Consider the following 21,524-nt stretch of genomic DNA (forward strand, 5'->3'; position numbering starts at 1 on the left):
CCACTAGATACAGTCTGACAGCAAACCCTTGATAACAACTCTAAGAACAGCCTTTCAGAGTGATTGATTGTGTACATGTGGGCACAGTAGCTGTGTACTATAATGTGAAGTCTCACCCTGTAGCCAACGTCTTCTGTGACAATGGCTGTGTTGATGGTGCAGCCTGCCTGCCACAAGGTTTCCTTGATGCTGCAGCCATAGAGGAACACATTCTTCTTCTGGGAATGGCCATGATAGTCGCAGAATACCTGGAGATCAGAAAAGAAGGGGGGGGGGGGAAACCTGAGCACAATACAGGAAGGATTCTAGTCTTTTAAATGGCAATATGCAACAGAGGTGGACTGGCCAATTGCTAAAGAAACACCCTTTTCACGACTTCTCAGAGTTTCTCGGGCTATAGGGCATGCCCATAATGAATGCCAAACCCTGTTGATCAGTTGTGATCCTTCTTAGGCTCTGTCATTCCAACTGATCCTGGAGGATTCAGAGAAGAGAGGGAGGTTACTGTGGCTTTGTTTGCAGAATGAAGAACTTCGTGCCACCTCTGAATGATGCTATGGCAGCTCAGGATCCTACTTGCATCTTACAATGTAATCGATGACCTCCTGAGGTCTCTTTCAACCCTATGATTCTATGATTAATCATAGGGCACTTTGTCAGTTTTCTTTACTTCTACACTTCAGCATTATCCTCTGAGATCTAAAACCTGAACCTTACCAAGCAATTCATCTTTGTTTCTTTAATCTTGAAGTCTGTACTATGTAATTTTCAGAAAAACATAACCATGCTATGACACTAGTAGTTACTGCACATTGTTATGACATTGCATATATCCCCATAAAATGAAATATTGTAAATAACCTATTTCACATAGTCTAATCCGCCAAGCTAATCCATCTCTTTAGCATCATGTAAGAGGTGCTAAGTATATCCCCATTTTCCATGGAACGTTAGATTGCTTTTACAAGCACACATCAAGTCCTTTACAAATGAAAATCAGGGTTATTGACCGACGAGGTAAATATTGACCCAGGCCTCGAAAAATAATCAATCTTGATACTCAGTGAGATATGCATTACTGTTGTATTCTCCATGTCTTCATCAGAAATACTGGTAAATCCAATAAGGAAAGGAGTTTCAAAAGAAGAGTGATTGCTCCTTTTAAGTCAACATTCAAAAGGGTCAGAAGAAGATAGTGCTTCAGCAAAATTATATTCGCGTTTGATACGCCAATCAGAAAGCAAAGAGGAGCACCCAGACACCATTAGAAGAGGATCAAGTTGCAATTATTTGCACACTAGGCTGTTAGTGATGCCAGCCAGCCCAGGTTTGGCTGCCCATGTCCGCTTCTCTCATGATCACCTCCACACTTCCTCCCATGCATGAAAAACCTTCTCATCACACTTCATAAACTCACCACCTTATCCTATTTCAAATCTCTCCTTAACACCAACTTCTGCCTCAAAGCTTAGAGATTGCCACCGGTAGCACCGATTAAGTAAGCAGCCAGCTGCAACTTCGGCTTTTCAGCTAAACTCTTATTGTTACCTAACCCTCATCAACATCTTTGTTTCATACAATTGTTGCCTCCGCTTTAATACCTAGTCTGTAAGCACTCTGGAGCACAGACTTTGTTAAATGTCTGTACAGCACCTAACTTAATAGGGACCCGATCCTTGATTAGGATTGTGTGGCTGTGCTGGAATAAATTATTATTGTTACTGTTATTGTTGATTGGTTCTATTTCAGACCACAGCATTGCCCATAACTAATGGCATGTTTATATTTAAACAGCTACAAGCAGCATAGCTGGAGCTGCACTGCTGAAGCACTTCCATGTAGATTTACAACTCTTCTGACAAAAGGAACCAAGTATCAGAGGGGTAGCCGTGTCAGTCTGAATCTGCAAAAGCGGCGAGGAGTCCTGTGGCACCTTATAGACTAACTGAAGTGTTGGAGCATAAGCTTTCATGGGCAAAGACCCACTTCGTCAGATGCATGGCTCTGACAAAAGGAGTTCTCCTATCAGCATGCATACCCAGAGCCTCAAGAGGAGATAGCTAAGTTGACAGGAGAAATCTTCCATTCACGTCACACTATCTATACTGGGGGTTATGCCAGCATGGACATGTGTGTCAGGGGGATGAGTTTGACCAGCGCAAGTTCCCAGTATAGACTAAATCTAAGAAAGTTGCTTGTGCAGGACATACCAATCTATAAGCATATTCTCAGATCTATAATGAAATAGAAATAGTGCTGACACCTGGTGCACACAAGTGCAATAGCAGGGAATTAATGGACAGGAGTATTTCCCCAGTTTAGAACACTCATCATACATGGCATATTTGCATGTACTGCTGTCTGGATGGAATTAGCCCACTGATATGTCTCATTCCAGGTATGTTTTCAGCCAGTGATGAGCCAGGATTTAACAATATGTTAAACAAAGACAAAATATTAATGTTTACCTGCCTCCTCCCCTAACAGAGTTTTATGCAGCTGCCCTTGCCATATCATCAGGCCACCAGACCCAGGTCCTCTAGCCGTGCAGCTGATCCCATCACTCTCAGCCAGGCTGCCAGCTGTGTTCCTCCTTCCAGCGTCCAGCATGAGTTACTATTATGATTTCTAATAAGGTGTTGTCCAGGCTACCAAACTCCATTATACTAAATTATACAGTGCCATGGAACTGCTCACATGGTTAAGGGCTTTGGTGGATCAGGGCTAGAATGTTCAGCACCTATCAGGATTGAGCCCTAAGACAACATGCAACCTACAAAGGGGCAGGCAGTGAGAATACAAACAAAGAATGACCAATTTTTATAATGTAGTGTGCAAACGAGCCTCCTTTTCAAAGGAGGCTTGTTCAGTAGTACAGTATTTGGGAACCTCATTCTCATAGGACCCTGAATGGAGACTCTCCCCCTGGTGGCGTGTGGCAGCACTGCCATTGCATATTTCTGTGAGTGAGGATTTTAGTGAGGCTTCTACGTTGAACAGCACCCCTATGGGTCTAGTTCATTCAACTTCAAAGGTAGAACATCACACAGACAGTTCACTCTCTCTCTCTTTCTCTCTCTCTAGCTGGAGGAAGATGGGGCTGAGTCAGCCTTAATCTGTCAGCCCAGTTCTGTCCAAGATCCCTTTACACTGAGGGATACACTGGAGCCAGGACAATCATTTGGAGCCAGGAACTTCTTGTGACAAGCAGGGGAAGGGCCTATAGAGGCAAGGTATTTAAGGTCTTTGCAGACCCCCAGCTTCTGTACTTTGAGTGCCCTGACAAGCTCCCTGGAGAGATACAGATGCACTAGCTCTGAGAAAATAAAAACCCAAAAAGCTGCCACCATCAAGTGTTCTCACCCAAAAAACAGGCAGGAACACTTGAATTCCTTCCCCAGAGGTACCCCATGCTCTTTTGCCTCAAAAGAGCTTGAAAAAAGAAAAGAGAGAAACAAGCTGCAGTCTCTGGTAGCTGACTGCCCGGTTTTAGACAGGCAAATACACACCCTGGCTGTGTCTACATTGGCATCCCTTTCCGGAAAAGGGATGCTAATGAGACACATCGCAATTGCAAATCCGCGGGGGATTTAAATATCCCCTGCGGCATTTGCATTTACATGGCTGCCGCTTTTTTCCGGCTTGGGGATAAGCCAGAGAAAAGCGCCAGTCTAGACGTGATTCTCCGGAAAATAAGCCCTTTTCCGGAGGATCTCTTTCAAGTAGGAATAAGAGATCCTCCGGAAAAGGGCTTATTTTCCGGATAATCACGTCTAGACTGGCGCTTTTCTCCGGCTTATCCCCAAGCCGGAAAAAAGTGTCAGCCATGTAAATGCAAATGCCGCGGGGGATATTTAAATCCCCCGCGGATTTACAATTGCTATGTGTCTCATTAGCATCCCTTTTCTGGAAAGGGATGCCAATGTAGACACAGCCACAGACTCCCTGTTACTTTCCAGGACACAAGAATCAAATCACCTTAAAAAGTAATTTTTATTAACAAACAAAAATATACTTGATAAAACATACTTGGTTGCTACGTATTACAGAGCAACTAAGTAAATTTAAAACACAGAGGCTGTGTCTAGACTGGCCAGCTTTTCTGGAAAATCAGCCGCTTTTCCAGAAAAACTTGCCAACTGTCTACACTGACTGCTTGAATTTCCGCAAAAGCACTGACTTCCTAGTGTTAGATATCAGTGCTTTTTGCGGAAATACTATGCTGCTCCCATTCGGGCAAAAAGTCCCTGTCGGGGGACTTTTCCGCAAAAGGGCCAGTGTAGACAGCTGAGATTTGTTTTCCGCAAAAAAGCCCCGATCGCGAAAATGGTGATTGGGGCTTTTTTGCGGAAAAGCGCGTCTAGATTGGCCACTGACGCTTTTCCGCAAAAAGTGCTTTTGCAGAAAAGCATCCGTGCCAATCTAGACGCTCTGTTCCGAAAATGCTTTTAACAAAAAACGTTTCCGTTAAAAGCATTTCCGGAAAATCATGCCAGTCTAGATGTAGCCAGAGAACATCTCTGGGTATGCTCTTAGACAGTGAATGGCGGAGAGAAGACATAGATTCACATAGGGAAGTTTAACCAAACAATCAAAACAAAGAAAAATGCTCTGATCGCGACTAAATATATATTTTCCCTTTATTTACTCACAGTCCCTTCCTGGTTCAGTCCACTTCCATGTCCCAAATTCCTTGGATGCATGGTAGTCCTGACTGCATTTAAATCATTCTGTTCCTCTCAACTCCTGGCTTAACTTCCCACACACACAAAGAGCAGGCAAGGTATATTATACAATTCAAACTTCAGCACTGTATCCCCATTGGTTCCTCTGGCTCCCTCCCAACTCCCTTGACAGCCACCAGAACTTAACCTCCTCACTAAGTGCTGGCCATTACTCCTCCTATCTATCACAGAGCCATATCCCCTTCAGTTACCATTCACTTACAATTGTAGCAGGGTCATAAATAGCACTGTGGCTATTTATGGGCAGTTCCATTTTATAGCGCTCTATAAAATCATGAATGGTGTAGAAAAAGTTAATAAAGAAGAGCTATTTACTCCTTCTCATAACACAAGAACTAGGACTCACTAAATGAAATTAACAGGTAGCAGATTTAAAACAAACAAAAGGAAGTTTTTCTTCACACAACACATAGTCAACCTGTGGAACTCCTTGTCAGAGGTTGTTATGAACTCCAAGACAACAACAGGGCTCAAAAAACAGCTAGATAAATTCATGGAGGATAGATCTATCAATGGCTATTCGCCCAGATGGGCAGGAATGGTGTCCCTAGCTTCTTTGTCAGACACTGGGAATGGAAGACAGGCAATGGATAACTTGATAATTACCTGTACTGTTCACTCTCTCTGGGGCATCTGGCATCAGCTGCTGTCAGAAGATAGGACACTGGGCTATATGGACCATTGGTCTGACCCAGTATTACTGTTCTCATGTTCTTATGCTCTGAAAGTTGTACAGCAGGCATTGAAAACTGACTTTATAATTATGCTTCCCTCTCATCTCCTGAGTCTCCCACTTTTTCTGTCACAGGGTTTTCCTTCACAGTTCAGCCAGCATTGATGCCAGGCATGCACTCTGTAGCCTGACAGCTGAGCTTTAACTGAAGCATCTGAGAGTGGATATAGAATGAACCTGGGAGGATGAGGCAGCCAGTCTTTGCTGTATCCGGAACAGTATAACTCATGCAGCATACAATGACTCCGAGACACACCACCCTTTTCACAGACGCACCCCCCAAAATTATCCGTGTCTAAGGCAAGAATTTGCAGTATGTCTCTTTTACCAACTCTCACACTTTAATCACAAGTTTCATTGTATTTTTATTACAACTCTGTCTGCCAAAGTTATTCCCTGAGACTCTCAGCCTTCATTAAAAAAAGAAAGAGGGAGATGAAAAAAAGTTTCTAGCCCTCATGGCCCTAGAGAAAATCTTGAAAATGGGAGGCCAGAAGGAAAATAAAAAGACAATCTCTAAATATTGTCATGGTTTGAGGGGGGGTTGACTCACAGCACTTAGTTTGGCAATACTGCATTTCAATCAACTTCAGACAGAGCCCAGTGGCTTCAAAGAATGATAAAGATTCATACTGTGGCTTTAGGACTTTTGCTGCAATTGGTGGTAGGAGCCATGAAGCAGCAGGGCTAGAGGGTGAGGTAAGAGTGTCTCTTAGGCTATGTCTATACTGTAGCCTTCTTGCGGAAAAGCATATGCAAATGAAGTGTGGTGTGGAATATTGCCGCACTTCATTTGCATAAATAACGAGCAGCCATTTTTGCGCAAGAGGCTTTTGTGCAAAAACAAGCAGTGTAGACGGCTCCTTTTAGCGCAAAAAAACCCTCTTGCGCAAGAGACGTTCTTCCTGAAAAAATGTGCAAAAACGGTTGCTCGTTACTTATGCAAATGAAGTGCGGCAATATTCCACATCACGCTTCATTTGCATATGCTTTTCCGCAAGAATATAGACGTACTTAGTCATCCATAATTCCTTTGGGGGGTTCAGAAAGGAGGCACAGCAGTGCAGCATCTCTGTCTTCTGCAGTCTTTTCTCATGGCTCTACTTTTATCCCAGCTCTCCTATTCTTAGCCTCTCATTCAGGTGTCTGGCTGTTTGTTCAAAGGGAAAGCCAACTGACTGCTCAGTACATCTGCTCAGAATATGGAAATCAACTTTCACAACATTTTCAAGATGGCTTTTTTCAAAGGGGCTATTTCTTTGTTTTTCAGATGTTTTCTGCAGGATCTACTGTTATCCAATTTTTGGTAAACATTCTCAAAGATCAGAATTTTCAAAAAGATATTTTTTCTATCCCTGAAGTTTTGGTTTTGATTTTGACCCCTTGGTGATTAAAAGAACCAAAGAAATTTCTCCCTGTATTTTTGTTTAAATAAAGGAAAATGGAAACAAAAATGTTAAACTAGCAATTTTATCAAAAAATTAAAAAATTAGAAAATCAAAGACACAAGATGAGTGAGGTAATAGCTTTTATTGGACCAACTTCTGTTAGTAGAAGGCACAAACTTTAGAGCTTCACAGAGTTTTTTTCCCGGTCTAGGATAGATAACCATAATGTCTGAGATAAGTACAAGTTGCAACAAACTGTTAAGCATGAAGGGCTCAAATATGCTGTAGAAAACCACTTAAAATGAAGAGAGTAATTGAAGGTTTGCAGGCAACAGAACATGTCACAAACTGTTATGAATCATAAAAGCAATATTTCTGTTTAGACCAGTTATTAAGCTCCCAAACTCATCATTTGAAGGTGTGCAGGTTTCCTTAGAGGAGGAGGACTGAGAGGTCAGATATGGAGTAACTACTTTGTGAAAAGCATTCATCCAATCTGACCTAAAGAAGAGCTCTGTGAAGCTTAAAGCTTGTCCCTTCCACCTACAGAAGATGGTCCAATAAAAGATAATTCCTCACTTGCCTTCTCTCTTCTCCACCCTGGGACTAATATGGCTACAGTGACACTGCAAACAAGAAAAAAAATCAAAATCATTTTCACAAAAAGGCCATTTTTGTATATACATTTGAAAAATGATGCGTAGCTCTAGAGTAGAGCTCCTTCAGGGCACTCTGAGGCCTTGCACAGAGCACACTGAGGCAATGCCAGTGTGGTGTTTACTGCTCAGACTCCAGTGCCATATTGTTATTATTTCAAAGCCGCAGCTGAGACCACAATCACATTGAGCAAACTCATTGTAAGAGATGGTCCCTGTCCTGAGATACTTAACATCTAAAGAGCCAAGACAGGTACTGAGCAGGAGAGAGGAACATAAAAACATAAGAATGGCTGTACTGGGTCAGACCAAAGGTCCATCTAGCCCAGTAGCCTGTCTGCCGACAGTGGCCAATGCCAGGTGCCCCAGAGGGGGTGGACCGAAGACAATGATCAAGTGATTTGTCTCCTGCCATCCTTCTCCTGCCTCTGACAAACAGAGGCCAGGAACACCATTTCTATCCCCTGGCTAATAGCTTTTTATGGACCTATGAAATTATCTAGCTTCTCTTTAAACTCTGTTACAGTCCTAGCCTTCACAGACTCCTCTGGCAAGGAGTTCCATAGGTTGACTACGCGCTGTGTGAAGAACTTTCTTTTATTAGTTTTAAACCTGCTACCCATTAACTTCATTTGGTGTCCTCTAGTTCTTCTATTATGGGAACTAATAAATAAGTTTTCTTTATTCACCCTCTCCACACCACTCATGATTTTATATACCTCTATCATATCCCCCCTCAGTCTCCTCTTTTCTAAACTGAAAAGCCCCAGTCGCTTTAACCGCTCTTCATATGGGACCCATTCCAAACACCTAATCATTTTAGTTGCCCTTTTCTGAACCCTTTCTAAGGCCAAAATATCTTTTTTGAGGTGAGGAGACCACATCTGTACACAGTATTCAAGATGTGGGCGTAACATAGGGGCAGTAAGATATTCTGTATCTTATTTTCTATCCCTTTCTTAATAATTCCTAGCATCCTATTTGCCTTTTTGACCGCCGCTGCACACTGTGTGGAAGTTTTCAGAGAACTTTCCAGGATAACTCCAAGATCTCTTTCCTGATTTGTCGTAGCCAAAATAGCCCCCATCATACTGTACATATAGTTGGGGTTATTTTTTCCAACGTGCATTACTGTATACTTATCCACATTAAATTCCATTTGCCATTTTGTTGCTCAATCACTCAGTTTGGTGAGATCTTTTTGAAGTTCTTCATAGTCTGCTTCTGTCTTCTCTATCTTAAACTGTTTAGTATCATTCCCATCTAATGGATTGAAAATCAAGGTCCAGAGAGAGTAAGGGACTGATATCCTAAGGAGTTAGGTGACATATACATATACATTTACCACTAGGGCAGGTCTCTGATTCTTCATGAAGCAACCCATGATGAGCATATGAGCCTGAGGGCTTCTTGGAGGCTAACTTGAGGAGTCAGAGCCCTGCCTTAGTGGGAGCCCATCAAACCTTATGGTAAGTGTACAGCTGGAGGGGCTGATTTAGTAGTGTGAGCCCCCAAGCTTTCAATATCCAGATTCTTGGGTTGAACCCTCTGGAGTTGACTTGATTCTAAATCAAATTATAAGGGATCTTTCACATGAGATTTAAATGCATGGACATTAAAATCCAGGGGGACCTCTCCTTAGAGATGACATTGGCATTGACTTGCTTGTTACAGATTTGTCCTTCCGTTTTCCAATCTGCTCCTGCCCCTTGGCTTCAGCATATACAGCTGTAGCATCTAATCTGGGCATGAATTTACTACAGTATTTTTTATTGCAAGTGATTCGAACCATCAGTCCCAAAGGATCCCAAAGCACTTTTGAACCTATAAACACGCAAGTCCTATTGGAATCCAGCCCCCTTTCCTCTTGAACTTCACAGTGAAAGCATGGATATGATGCAGACTCTGTTACTCCAAAACCACAGAGCCATGCCACTGAGCTAAAGTAAAGTCTCCCATTGCTGTTAGCAGTAGTTGGCTTAAGACACACAGCTGAGTTATTTAAATTCCATACAATAGAGGGCAGAGGACTCCACTAGGCTGTTCTTTGTGCTAGTGAGATTCTTCTAGCTGAAGAAGGAAGAGAAAGAAGCAGTTCGCATTCTGTTTTCTACCAGAAAAGCAGTTGCTAATTAAACTGGCCTGGTCTGAAATGTTGTTAGCTGTAAAGCTTGGCCCCTTTCTCCTTCAAGATGTTACACTGCGCTTTGAAAAATCTGTTCGCACATCACCAGGAAAAATGAAACCAAATCACTCCACAGAAATCATTTGGTTTATCAGCTAACTTGGCTCCACAGTTTATTTTCAGAGCAGGAAAAGTTATTTTTGAATGTGTGTAAACTAAAATCAATGTACTCTTCAAAGACAGAAAAATCAGTTTACCAACAGCTTGCCACATACTTGAGGCTGAGAGCAAGAGAGAAGAGGGAATCAATAACCTCTCCTAACTCAAGAAAACTGATAACTCACAGTGCATTTGGGCCCAACCTCAGGATCCTAATGTATTGATGGGAACACAAAAACACAAAGAGGTTAAAGAAAGATAGATAGATAGATAGATAGATAGATAGAAAGATAGATAGAAAGATAGATAGATAGATAGATAGATAGATAGATAGATAGATAGATAGATAGATAGATAGATAGATAGATAGATAGATAGATAGGATTGGGAATGAGAAAGAGAAAATAGATAGATAGATAGATAGATAGATAGAAAGATAGATAGATAGATAGATAGATAGATAGATAGATAGATAGATAGATAGATATGATTGGGAATGAGAAAGAGAAAATATATTAGGTTAGATTAGATGTAGATAGCCCATTGCCACGCCACAATACAGAAAATGTTTGCGAGTTAACTAAAAATGAGCTTCTAGGAGTTGGGCATTTTTCAGCTCTCCCAGGTGTCTATGGGTGTGTCTAGACTACATGCCTCTGTCATCAGAGGCATGTAGATTAGACACATAGGCAAAGGCAAATGAAGCCGCGATTTAAATGATTGCGGCTTCATTTAAATTTAAATGGCTGCCGCGCTGAGCCGACAAACAGCTGATCAGCTGTTTGTCCGCTCAGCGCGCTAGTCTGGACGCTCCCCTGCCGACATCAAAGCCCTTTGTCGGCAGCCCCGTTATTCCTCGTGGGATGAGGTTTACCGGGGCTGCCGACAAAGGGCTTTGATGTCGGCAGGGGAGCGTCCAGACTAGCGCGCTCAGCAGACAAACAGCTGATCAGCTGTTTGTCGGCTCAGCGCGGCAGCCATGTAAATTTAAATGAAGCCGCGATCATTTAAATCGCGGCTTCATTTGCCTTTGCCTATGTGTCTAATTTACATGCCTCTGACGACAGAGACATGTAGTCTAGACACACCCTAAATCTCCAGCAGCTGAACTCTGGCCTGTGCTGGAAACCACACACTTGCAGGAAGTTTCACTGGCAGAACAATTGTAGATTTTTTTCACATTTACTTGTTGATAAACTGTGAGCCTCCTCAGTTGGACTCTTCTCATAAAGCACAGGGAAAATCTTCCACCCTGTGACTCCCTGCTCATCAGGTTGTTTGTCCCTATCCATCAGGCTGCTGCAGACTGAGGATCAGTCTGGAATTTCCAGTCAATCTGCTCAGTAGTATTTGAACCATTTTGCATTTATCGCTCAAGTTCTTGGACCCATCTCCACATTCTCCTAGTGAATGACAAGGGCACAGTAACAACTCATCCCAGCCCTGCAGTGGACTTGAAATTCTTTTGGGCTGCAGCAGTCTCATGAGATTTTGCCACCCACCGGATTTTTTTTCTACCAAAAGTAAAAAATCAATTTTCACCAAAATAGTTTGACTGATAAATGTGCAGAAAAGGAATTCCACAGTGCAAAATAATTAGGCTATTTCCCAGAGGCTCTGGAAGCCATCAATTAGATTTGAGTCTCTCGCGACTGGAGTATTACGCTTTAAGAAAAGCAGTGCAAAACCCTTACATATGAATTAAATTGAGAGCCTGAACTGCAGGAGAAATCAGGAATTAGAACTAGTCAACCTTTCTTCCTCCTTCATCCCACCCCTCCCCCAATAGTGCAGATTCAGGTTGACCAAAACATTTAGTGAACTCGGGTCAAAATCACCAAACTTTTTCAGTTAAAACTGAAAATATATGTAAAAAAATAGAAACGTGTTGGCATTTTCTAAGCAAAATATTTAGATTTTTCAGGTTGAAACACCTTTTTGTTCAAATTTTACTGCAATTTTATTTTTAAAGCTTAAAAACATTTTGTTTGTCCCACAATAAAATATTGTGGGTTATCCACTAAACTGAAAAATCAGTTATTAGCACATTTCTACCAGGGATTTTAAGAAAATCAGGCACTTAGACTAAGGCTTGCCATTCACTGTCATTTGAAAATTTACATGTAGTTACCATGACTACCTACGCAAATGCCCAATTAGATGATTAACTGGGGATACACATGTGCAGTGCTATTGTGAGGACTGCTGTATCTAGCTTGCAAAGTCAGCCACTATTCTCCTCCATAAAGTCATCACAGGGGAGTTTCTCCACTCATCTAGATAGCTCTTATTAGATATAAGGCTTGGGAAGAGCTGCTTAACTCTCTGATTAATAGATGAGGTTTCAGTTAACCGTACCTTTCCAGGAACCCAAAGCTACTGGCTAGTTGCTAACTATGAAACATCCTGCTCCCATTGAAATGAATGGCAAAAATTATCATTGACTTCATTTGGAGTGGGAAGATTCATTTGGCCCTGATTCAGCAAAGCGCTGAAACGAATGGGACTTAAGCTTGAGCATAAAATTATGCACATGATAAAATAATTTATTGAAATGGGGACTACATCAAATGAGGTATGTGAAAGATAACAGAGTATCTGGTGACACTGGCCAGATTGACTATCTAGTACCAAACTAGATACACAACAAGTAGGTGACATGCATGACTCTGTTAATCTGTGCGTAACATTGAATATTCAAGAATGCGGTGACACTTAAAAGACTAACACATTTATTAGGGTATTAGAGAATAAGCTTTCGTGACCTACAACTCAATTCCTCAGCTGCTGAAGAGAAAAAGAAAGATGGGGGACTGGGGGAGACAGAATGTAGAGAAGGGCTAAGATATCAGTGATAATTAAATCAGAACATATGTGGCTCATCTCCAATACTGGTGAGAACCTGAGGGTATGGAGATGGGAAACTACCTATTGAAATGAGAGAACCACTCAATGTTTGTTTAGATCTTGGTTCAGGGTGTCAAATTTACATATGAATTCCAGTTTAGTAGTTTGTTCCACTTTCTCAGCAGCTCATCTGAAGAAGTCTAGACTTTTCCCACAAAAGCTCCTGTTACTACATATTTTTTTTTAGTCTCTAAGGTGCCACAGGATGACTCGTTCTTCTCACCACCATTGGAGATGAGCCACATCCATTCTGATTTAATTAGCACTGATGTCACAGTCCCATCTCGATATTCTCTTTTTTTCTGTCTTTCGTTTTCTTTTCAGCATCTGATGAAATGAGTTGTAGCTCACGAAAGCTTATGCTCTAATACCCTAACAAACGTGTTAGTCTTTGAAGTGCCATCAGACTCCTTGTTTTCATGAAACAGACTAACACAACTACCCCTCTGAAACCTATTGAATATTCAGCTATTCCTCAGCTGCCTTTCAGATGGTCCCAGCTGGAAACAGGAACACACTGTCATGCTTATGGCTAATTAATGTTTATTTAAATTTTAAACAATATATTGTTATATTTTCACATAAATCTTTCGCTTTTCCACCAGGGACTGTTGGTGCATGAGACAGAATCCTTGATTTGCTCACCACAAGCCTCGACTGAGCACCGTCTAGTGGAGATTTCTTCTCTACTCTTTGCTGCCTTTCATGCTGAGGCCTTTCAGCCAAAGGAGAGAAGAGGAGACTCCCTTCACTGACAGAGAAGCACAGAACATCATCCCCTTTTGGGATGGTTACTGTGCTGCCATCCATATTCATGTTGTTCTGATATGGGCTGGAGATGTCTAAATAGGGACCAAACTGTGCTCAGCTCTCTTCCACTGGATTGAGATCTTTGCAAACTCTCTCCCCTCTCGACCAGAAATGATCTGAAGGGAACACTAATGATGGATAATACTTCACACTGATCTGCACTTTTCTCATCTGAAGAATCTGAAGCTTTATGAAATGTGGGCACAGCAATCCCCACAAAGAATAACACCTTGCACAGAGAGGAAAGGCTATTTGCCCAAGATCACTCAGGGCACGTCTACACAGCAGGGCTGCGTCTAGATTGGCATGATTTTCCGGAAATGCTTTTAACGGAAAAGTTTTCTGTTAAAAGCATTTTCAGAACAGAGCGTCTAGATTGGCATGGACGCTTTTCCGTAAAAGCACTTTTTGCGGAAAAGCGTCCGTTCCAATCTAGTCATGCTTTTCCGCAAAAAAGCCTTGATCGCCATTTTCACAATTGGGGCTTTTTGGCGGAAAACAAATCTGAGCTGTCTACACTGAGCAAAAGGGACTTTTGCCTGAACGGGAGCAGAATAGTATTTCCGCAAGAAGCACTGATTCCTTACAGTAGGAAGTCAGTGCTTTTGCAGAAATTCAAGCGGCCAGTGTAGACAGCTGGCAAGTTTTTCCGGCAAAGCGGCTGATTTTCCAGAAAAACTGTCCAGTCTAGACACAGCCCAGGGGTAAAGCCAAAATAAGATATTCAACTTGAGCTTCATCAATTGCGTAGCTGAAGTCAAAATAGCTTATTTCAGCTTTTGGCGCTGTCTACACAGCAGGAAGTCTGAGAAAAAGCATTCTTCCTCCAACTTCTATTACTCCTCCTACAATGAGCATTACAGGAGTCAAAGTAAGAAGTCCTCCAGCTCGATATTATTTTGACATTATGTCGAAATAACTGCTTGTAGTATATAAGTGGACTATGTTATTTTGGAATAACATTGCTGTGCAGACACACTATTAGGGAGTCAGTGGCATGCTCAGAAAGCAAATCAACATTTCCTGACTCCCAGTCCACAGCTCTAACTACTGCCTGCCTGCACAGCAAACACTGCAAGAAACCTCTAAAATATTTAGGGGATCCCCATTCCAAGTAGTTACCACATGGTATCCTGTCTTCGGGCAATTTGTTACTTCTATGCTCTGCTTTCTCAGATAGCATGGATTTTAGGCACAGAACTTCCAGAATCTACATGTTAACTTCAGCTCTCCCAACCTTAAACTCTCCCCAGCAACAAATGTGCTCTCTAGACTGGCGAGGACATCAGAATGTAGGGTTGTTGCTTAGAAGGGACAATAGGCAGTACAATATCCAAACTCCTCCCCACTCCCAGATCTCCCAAGGCCTCTTCTCTCTTAGACCTGGACTGTACAACACCGGAGTATTTTGGGAAGGCTGTAACAACTGAATCATGGAGGGTTATTAATATAAGGGAAGATGGAAATGACTCACCAATGGAGCCCGGCCAATGCTGCACAGATAGTAGAGGAGGCCCTTGGTGTGGTAAATGGTTGGATGGAGCTGGCAGCTGGGAGCCAGCCACTGTCTATTCAGATCATCCCCACTCAAGGAGCACCGGTGGCTGGAATCACAAAACAAAACACACCGCAATTAAAGTAACAAAAACAATTCAGTGGTTTCAAAATAACAGCTGTTTCTGGAAAGGTCCTGTACTAGGACAGGCTCAGTTTGTGAGGCTAAGTCACAGATAAATATCTGAATTTCAGATATGGGCTTGAATGAACTGAAACTCCACTGGAGCTTATTTTAAATAATTCTGCAATTTATGAATGATCAATTTCCTTTTCCTACGAGTCCTGCATAGTTAGATTCTAGGTCACTAATGCAGTTTTGATTTACTCACGGACTCATGTTAAACAGGACTAATACTCTTTTTCTTAAACTCTAAAATATCGCTAAAGTCTGTGGCGGTAAAAAGGGTTGGTTTTTCAAAGCCAACATTGGACATAAGGATGCCCAATTATCGGTTGTTATAATTGGAAAATCAGTCAAGTCCCTTTGAAAATCTATAGGCACTTGTATGGGCTGAGCAGAATATCTCTTGCATGGTTTTTCACTCAGGAGAAATTCAACCATCGCAAGCACATACCAATAAGATCTTTATGATATACATCCCTGGTATAGAAAACAATTGGCTGTAGTGGGAGTTTAACTTCACTGTAAAAGCTGACTAAAACCTAAGTAAGGACCTCAGTTTTTGGACCAAAGACTTTTACCTTAACTCAATCAAACCTTCCTTTCTGGTTCTTTTTCACTGGCTAATACACTGTGCTAGATGTTTGACTGCATGGAGGAGAGGTTATATATTTTAGTGCAATTATGCAGATCTGAGTGATCTCTTTTATAATGACTTTGTTTTAGTTCCAAGCATCCTTACTCTATGCAAAGGGTTCATTCTAACTGGAACTGCAATTTGCAAATTGTGATGCACGGATGAAGCTTAGGCCGCCGTTGGATGGGAATTCATGATAAGTCCTACCATTTTAAAATCAACCATATCTACTGAAGAAGATTTGCTGTTAGTTTAATAAACTGGAGTTGGAATTTCCTTGAAGATGTATTCTAAACATCCACAGCTCCACAATTATTTTAATAGGGGAGATACCATGTTCTGTCACTTCTCCCACTGTAATGAATGTTCCAGCTCTCTAACAACTCAGCAGCAACAACCTGCTATCATGTGTGCATGAGTGAGATCTCAATTCACAAGCAAAACTTTTACACTGGTAAATTTCACAATTTAGGTTGCATTGCACACACCTTCAGCACCATCAATAGCTGATTTAAGATGCTTGGAGGGAAACAGCTGTAAGACTATTCAGAACCTTTAGAGAGGAATAGAAGCACAGGAAGTCTGACAGGAGGAAAGAAGGAGTAGAAAGAAATAGGATACACACTATAGAGAGTATTATATTTCACATACACACACACACAATGTAAAATCACAATGTTCTGATGCCATCTTGGGTTCCTAGTGACATCAAAACATCCATTCCAGTTTACTTATTGTCACCTGAATTTCCTTTTCTCTTTAATTCACAGTTCCCTTGCTATACATTCTGCAATTTACAAAGCATTTACAATAGCTAACACCCTGGAAGCCAGAATTTGCAGGTAAGATCATTGCTGTTTAAAAACTTGCCAATTTACTGTAGTGTTTATGAGTGGCCTTTCACACAAAGTTAACCCTAACCTCACCCTTTCTCATTTTTTTGCTAGTCATATTTGGGCCCCTAGGTGTTTTAATGCATTGCTACCCAACTACCTCTGAAGAATGATATCTCCATGCAAAAAACACCTGTTGCACTGAATGGCATTCACCTCACTTATAAGTGACTGTGGAGAAAATAAGATCCAGACTCTTCTCTGAGCAGCGTGTCCTCCCATGACCACTTAAGTCAATGAGAAGTACTGATAAAAATATAGAATGGGCATCCCATGGGAAAGAGCAATATTTTGGACATTTATTTTTATTCTGAAACAACTTTTGACCTTCACCCTTGGCTGATTTCCAAAGGAACTGAATTTAGAAATACAGAAATATGTTGTTTCAAAATTTTCAGTCTAAACAAAATGTTACAATGTTTTCAAAGTCAGGGCTTTCCTTAGAGCCAAGTTCGGGATTATTTGGGTTCTCCATATTTACAACCCTCGTGTTGAATGCTTATTATTAGCTCATTTTATTTACTCCATCTGCTTTTTTAAAAAAATCCAGAAGCCCTTGTTTAATATAATTCTTCTCAGTGGGTACAATGTCTCTCCATGGTAGTTAGTTACAGACTGATGGTTATGTCATGAGTTTATAAAACAACACATGGCCAAACAGTAGGGGCCTGTGCATGGGAGGGGAGCACGAGAGAGACAGCATAATTCATTCCCTCTTTTCAATCATTACCATCATTGAAATCATCTTTAAATATTAGCACTATTGCCTATTAGTCCATATTGATGGTCCTTGGGTTGTTGCAGAGCTTTAATTAAAGTATGATACATTGATTCTTTTTTTTCCATTAAAGCCCGTCTACTTCAACGACTGCTTCATGCCATCCCTGTTCCCTATTTTCTTCCTTTCTTCTCTCCCTTTCCTAATACCGATGACATTTGCAGATAAGGGTATTGTCTGCTATGCCTGGCAGCCAAGGATGAAGGTAAAATATTAAGCTGATCTCAAGCACTGATACCAAATAATAGGAGTGGGAAGCCAAGACTGGCTTTTGTGTGTTTGCCAGGATACAATGAAATTCACTTTCCAGATCAAGGCTGTTCATTACCTGGCATCTCCAACCTAGTAGATTTGCTGTAAATGTGTGGTGTCTGCCTTCTTTAGCAAGACTCCTTGCCACCTTTGCTAGGACTAGCTGGAACTCAACAAAAACAATGAAAGTGTTTGCTTCTGAAAGATTTCCAATGCTCCAAAAAATGAGTCTGCTTTATGTGTCTTTGTGCAGATTATTTGTAATTCATCTATTTGTTAGCATTTCAATCAGATGTGTTATCCATTCATTAAATCCTTGTTAAATGCGCTTTTATTGTTCACGTGCCTGATGCTGAGCATTGGCCTCAGATCCATGTTCTATTAACTCTTTGACCTTTACACACTGGGAATCATTATGGTCTAGAGAGAGCCTTTGGACAAGGAGCAGTGTAGAGCTGCTGGAAGCAACTCTAGGAAAGAAGAGGCAATTTTTTCCTTTGCTCCCCTTTTGGTAATTGTGTGCTCATGACACTGGTGAAGGAAAAAAATACTCCTCACCCTCTCCAATGTACAATGAGGCTGTCAGAGGAGTAGAGGTATCTTTGTGACTCATTAGAAAGCACAGGTGAAAACTTACACAACAGGGAGGCATTTGAAGATGAGCGAGCCTCTGTTCCTACTATGGAGGTGTCTGCAAATCTCTATAATGCAGATATGTTTGTGCAATGACACAGGACATGAGAAAGTTTCCAGTAACCATAACTTCCTACATTCACTTCTGCTCTCTTAGATATGCTGTGTCACAGTGTAGCACTAAAATAGCTCTTGTCTCCTTGATAAATAAGATGGGGCCATGCACTGTGGGAAAAGGTGGATCTGAACAAGATTATTCTCTGTCTTTGCAACACACTAATTACAGGGTTTGCTATTGGGTAGAGCCTTCAGATTTTGTTCCTTAGGCATCCTAAATATTCAAGCGGATAAGCAGCCTGAAAAATGAAAGCCGGGAGTAGGAAGTGATATGGTCACAGGTGCTAACTATACTCATGCTGAGCACAAGAGCAACTACTTCTGAGAAATGAGGCCCTACTTCTAGGGCATAAAGACCATATCATACTGGTTATACATTTAGAAGTCAACATGGTCCTTGCATGGCTGGACACACAGTATGCAGGATGGGCAAATCCAGAAATCAACATATTATCAAGCCTTCTTCTACACATCCAATATGCAAATGTACTTAATGTCTGTTGTACTGGTTTAAACCCTGTTTCTCTTTAAGAAAGCTATCAAATACCTGGGCTTCTAACTGCAGTATATTCTCTGCATGGAAAGGACTGATGGTGAGATAAGCAGAGGGATATACAGGTTCCAATCCTAAACTCACTGAAGTTAATGGCAGTCTTTCCACCCACTTTAATGGGCCTTTGGATCAGGCCTATAGATAGAAAGGGACAAACAAAGAGAGCACTGGAGAAGGACAGAGGTGAAGAGAGGAAAAGAACAAAAATACAGAAAGTATGATATAAACAGACACACAAAAGAAAGAGATGCACGAGGATAAACAAAAAGTGAAAGTTATTATTTGAGTGAGAGGGGAAGAAATGGAGAGGAAGAAAGAAACAAATTCACTTTTTAAATAAAAAATGTTTGCTGACTCAAAATCTCCTGTCCATTACAGATAAATGGAGAAATAGGATCCAGCATATTGAGTGAATGAAGTCAGGACTGATGGTAACAAGACCTGGGGCCCAGTGTGCATTGTGTTTGATATTTAAAAAAGCAGCATCACCATTCACTGCACATCCGAATAACAGAAGGCAATGCTGATGCAGGGTAAACTAATCTATAAAGCGAAGTAGATGCACATAAGCATCAGGAGAGAGATGCTTGGGAGAATCTCAGACAGGCACAGGATCTTGGACTTTGAAAATAACTACTGCCAAAAAGGAAGAAAAAAACAGAACTTGTGTTATGGTAGTTTGATAGCATAATAATCCATCATTTCACCTGACTGATTTTCACATTGTATTTTCAGTGTGAGGAAGATCCCAAGAGGTCAGATGAAAGGGGCATCTCCAATAAGACTGCTGCTCCTGATCTTAGAATCATAGAATCATAGAATAATAGGACTGGAAGGGACCTCAAGAGGTCATCGAGTCCAGCCCCCCGCCCTCAAGGCAGGACCAAGCTCCGTCTACACCATCCCTGACAGATGTCTATCTAACCTGTTCTTAAATATCTCCAGAGAGGGAGATTCCACCACCTCCCTTGGCAATTTATTCCAATATTTGACCACCCTGACAATATTTGACCACCCTGAGGAAGATATTAAAAGAACATAATTTTCTCTTGCTTTAATTCCCAGCCCTCTGGACCAGCTCAACTTTCTTCAATATTTGTGCATCCCCATGGTAATGATGTATCATGGTGTTGCAAGGAGATGTCCTCACCAGAACATTATCATGATGCAACATCCCCAGGTAATTGTAGGGCTCTTTCATTAACCTGAAAGATGGTACAGACTGAGGAAATGAGAACAAATCCTCACATTTTCAGGACGGCTGTCATTCAAAGGTCAGTCAGTGTTATTTGACTTGACTATGACTGGTGTTCAGGTGGTATGGCCTACCCAAATATGCAGAGGTATTCTGTTGGCACCCAGGAAGCCCAGACTATTTGATCCTATTAATGCCAACTTAAAGAATACAAAATGGTTTCTCTGAAACAAAAAGAACTAGGGACAAAGAAGAAAAACTCCAGACATACCCATGCTTAGGAAGATTATATGCAGTTTGTTTGCTATGAACAACAAAGAAAAATATTGACCAGGGACTGAGTTTGGACCAGACCCCAAGTGTTTATGGTGAGTTAGAAGCAGGGTGGGAATGACACTCCCTTCCATACTCTGGGACTATGTCTACACTGCAATTAAAAAACAGTGGCTGGCCCATACCAGCTGACTTGGTCTCACAAGGGTCAGGCTGCAGGGCTGTTTGACTGCAGCGTCCTTAGTGTTTTCTACTTCCTCTGATGGCATACATCAATAGTCTACAAGGAAACCTCAGTTTCTTTTAGTTACAATGGATTCACACAGAGTTCAGAGTGGCTGTTGCTTCTCAGCTGGTTCTGAGACCAACCTCCTGGTGCCATACTGGTTTACTGCTAGGCCTTTAGGATGGAGATTTCCAATGCTCCCTTCTCCTTGGTATTATGTGACACATGTACAAAGCTGTACTTATCTTCCTGAATGACACTTATGCCAACCATTTATTGATGCCATTGAAGGTCTCCTTCCCAGTTAGCATGGCGGCAACAGCAGCAGCAGCATGATTTTACCCTTTCGGCACACACTAATGAATTCACAATGCATAATGCTTCCTTTTGGGCAAATGCTGTTCTAAAGCATCACTCTGCCAGCTTCCACTTGCCTCCTTATAGCAGAGAACTGCCACTAATTAACTTAATGAGCCTTCAGTGTTTCATCTTCTACATCTGAGTGATTTTGTCACAATGGACAATCCTTTCTTCTTAAGATAAATGATAGAGAATTTGTGCTTTCTCAGCTTCGTGCATGTAAGGATGTCATGATCCTTGTTCAGCTCTCTATCATGAATCCTCCTTTTGACTTGGACACATTTTGTTAAATCAGATTTTGTTACAAACCAGTTAGAGACACAGAATGAAATCTGCTTTATCCCCAGCTAATGTTATCAAAGTCAAAATCAAATGAGACAACTGTATAAATGATTGGCTGAAAAGG

General features: G+C 41.4%; 1 protein-coding gene across 1 annotated transcript in view; it reads right to left on the reverse strand.

The window, feature by feature from the left end:
- AGBL1 (AGBL carboxypeptidase 1) overlaps positions 1–21,524 on the reverse strand; it is a 477,711-nt gene that overhangs the window by 219,608 nt on the left and 236,579 nt on the right. Inside the window, exons 19-20 of the mRNA XM_075897043.2 lie at positions 14,998–15,127; positions 117–248 (exon numbers count right to left, since the gene is read on the reverse strand). Of these exons, the coding sequence (XP_075753158.2) occupies positions 117–248; positions 14,998–15,127 (262 nt within the window). The remainder of the gene's footprint in view (positions 1–116; positions 249–14,997; positions 15,128–21,524) is intronic.

Source organism: Pelodiscus sinensis, chromosome 14 (genome assembly GCF_052426305.1).
Source record: "Pelodiscus sinensis isolate ZL-2025 chromosome 14, ASM5242630v1, whole genome shotgun sequence".
Lineage (NCBI taxonomy): Eukaryota > Metazoa > Chordata > Testudines > Trionychidae > Pelodiscus > Pelodiscus sinensis.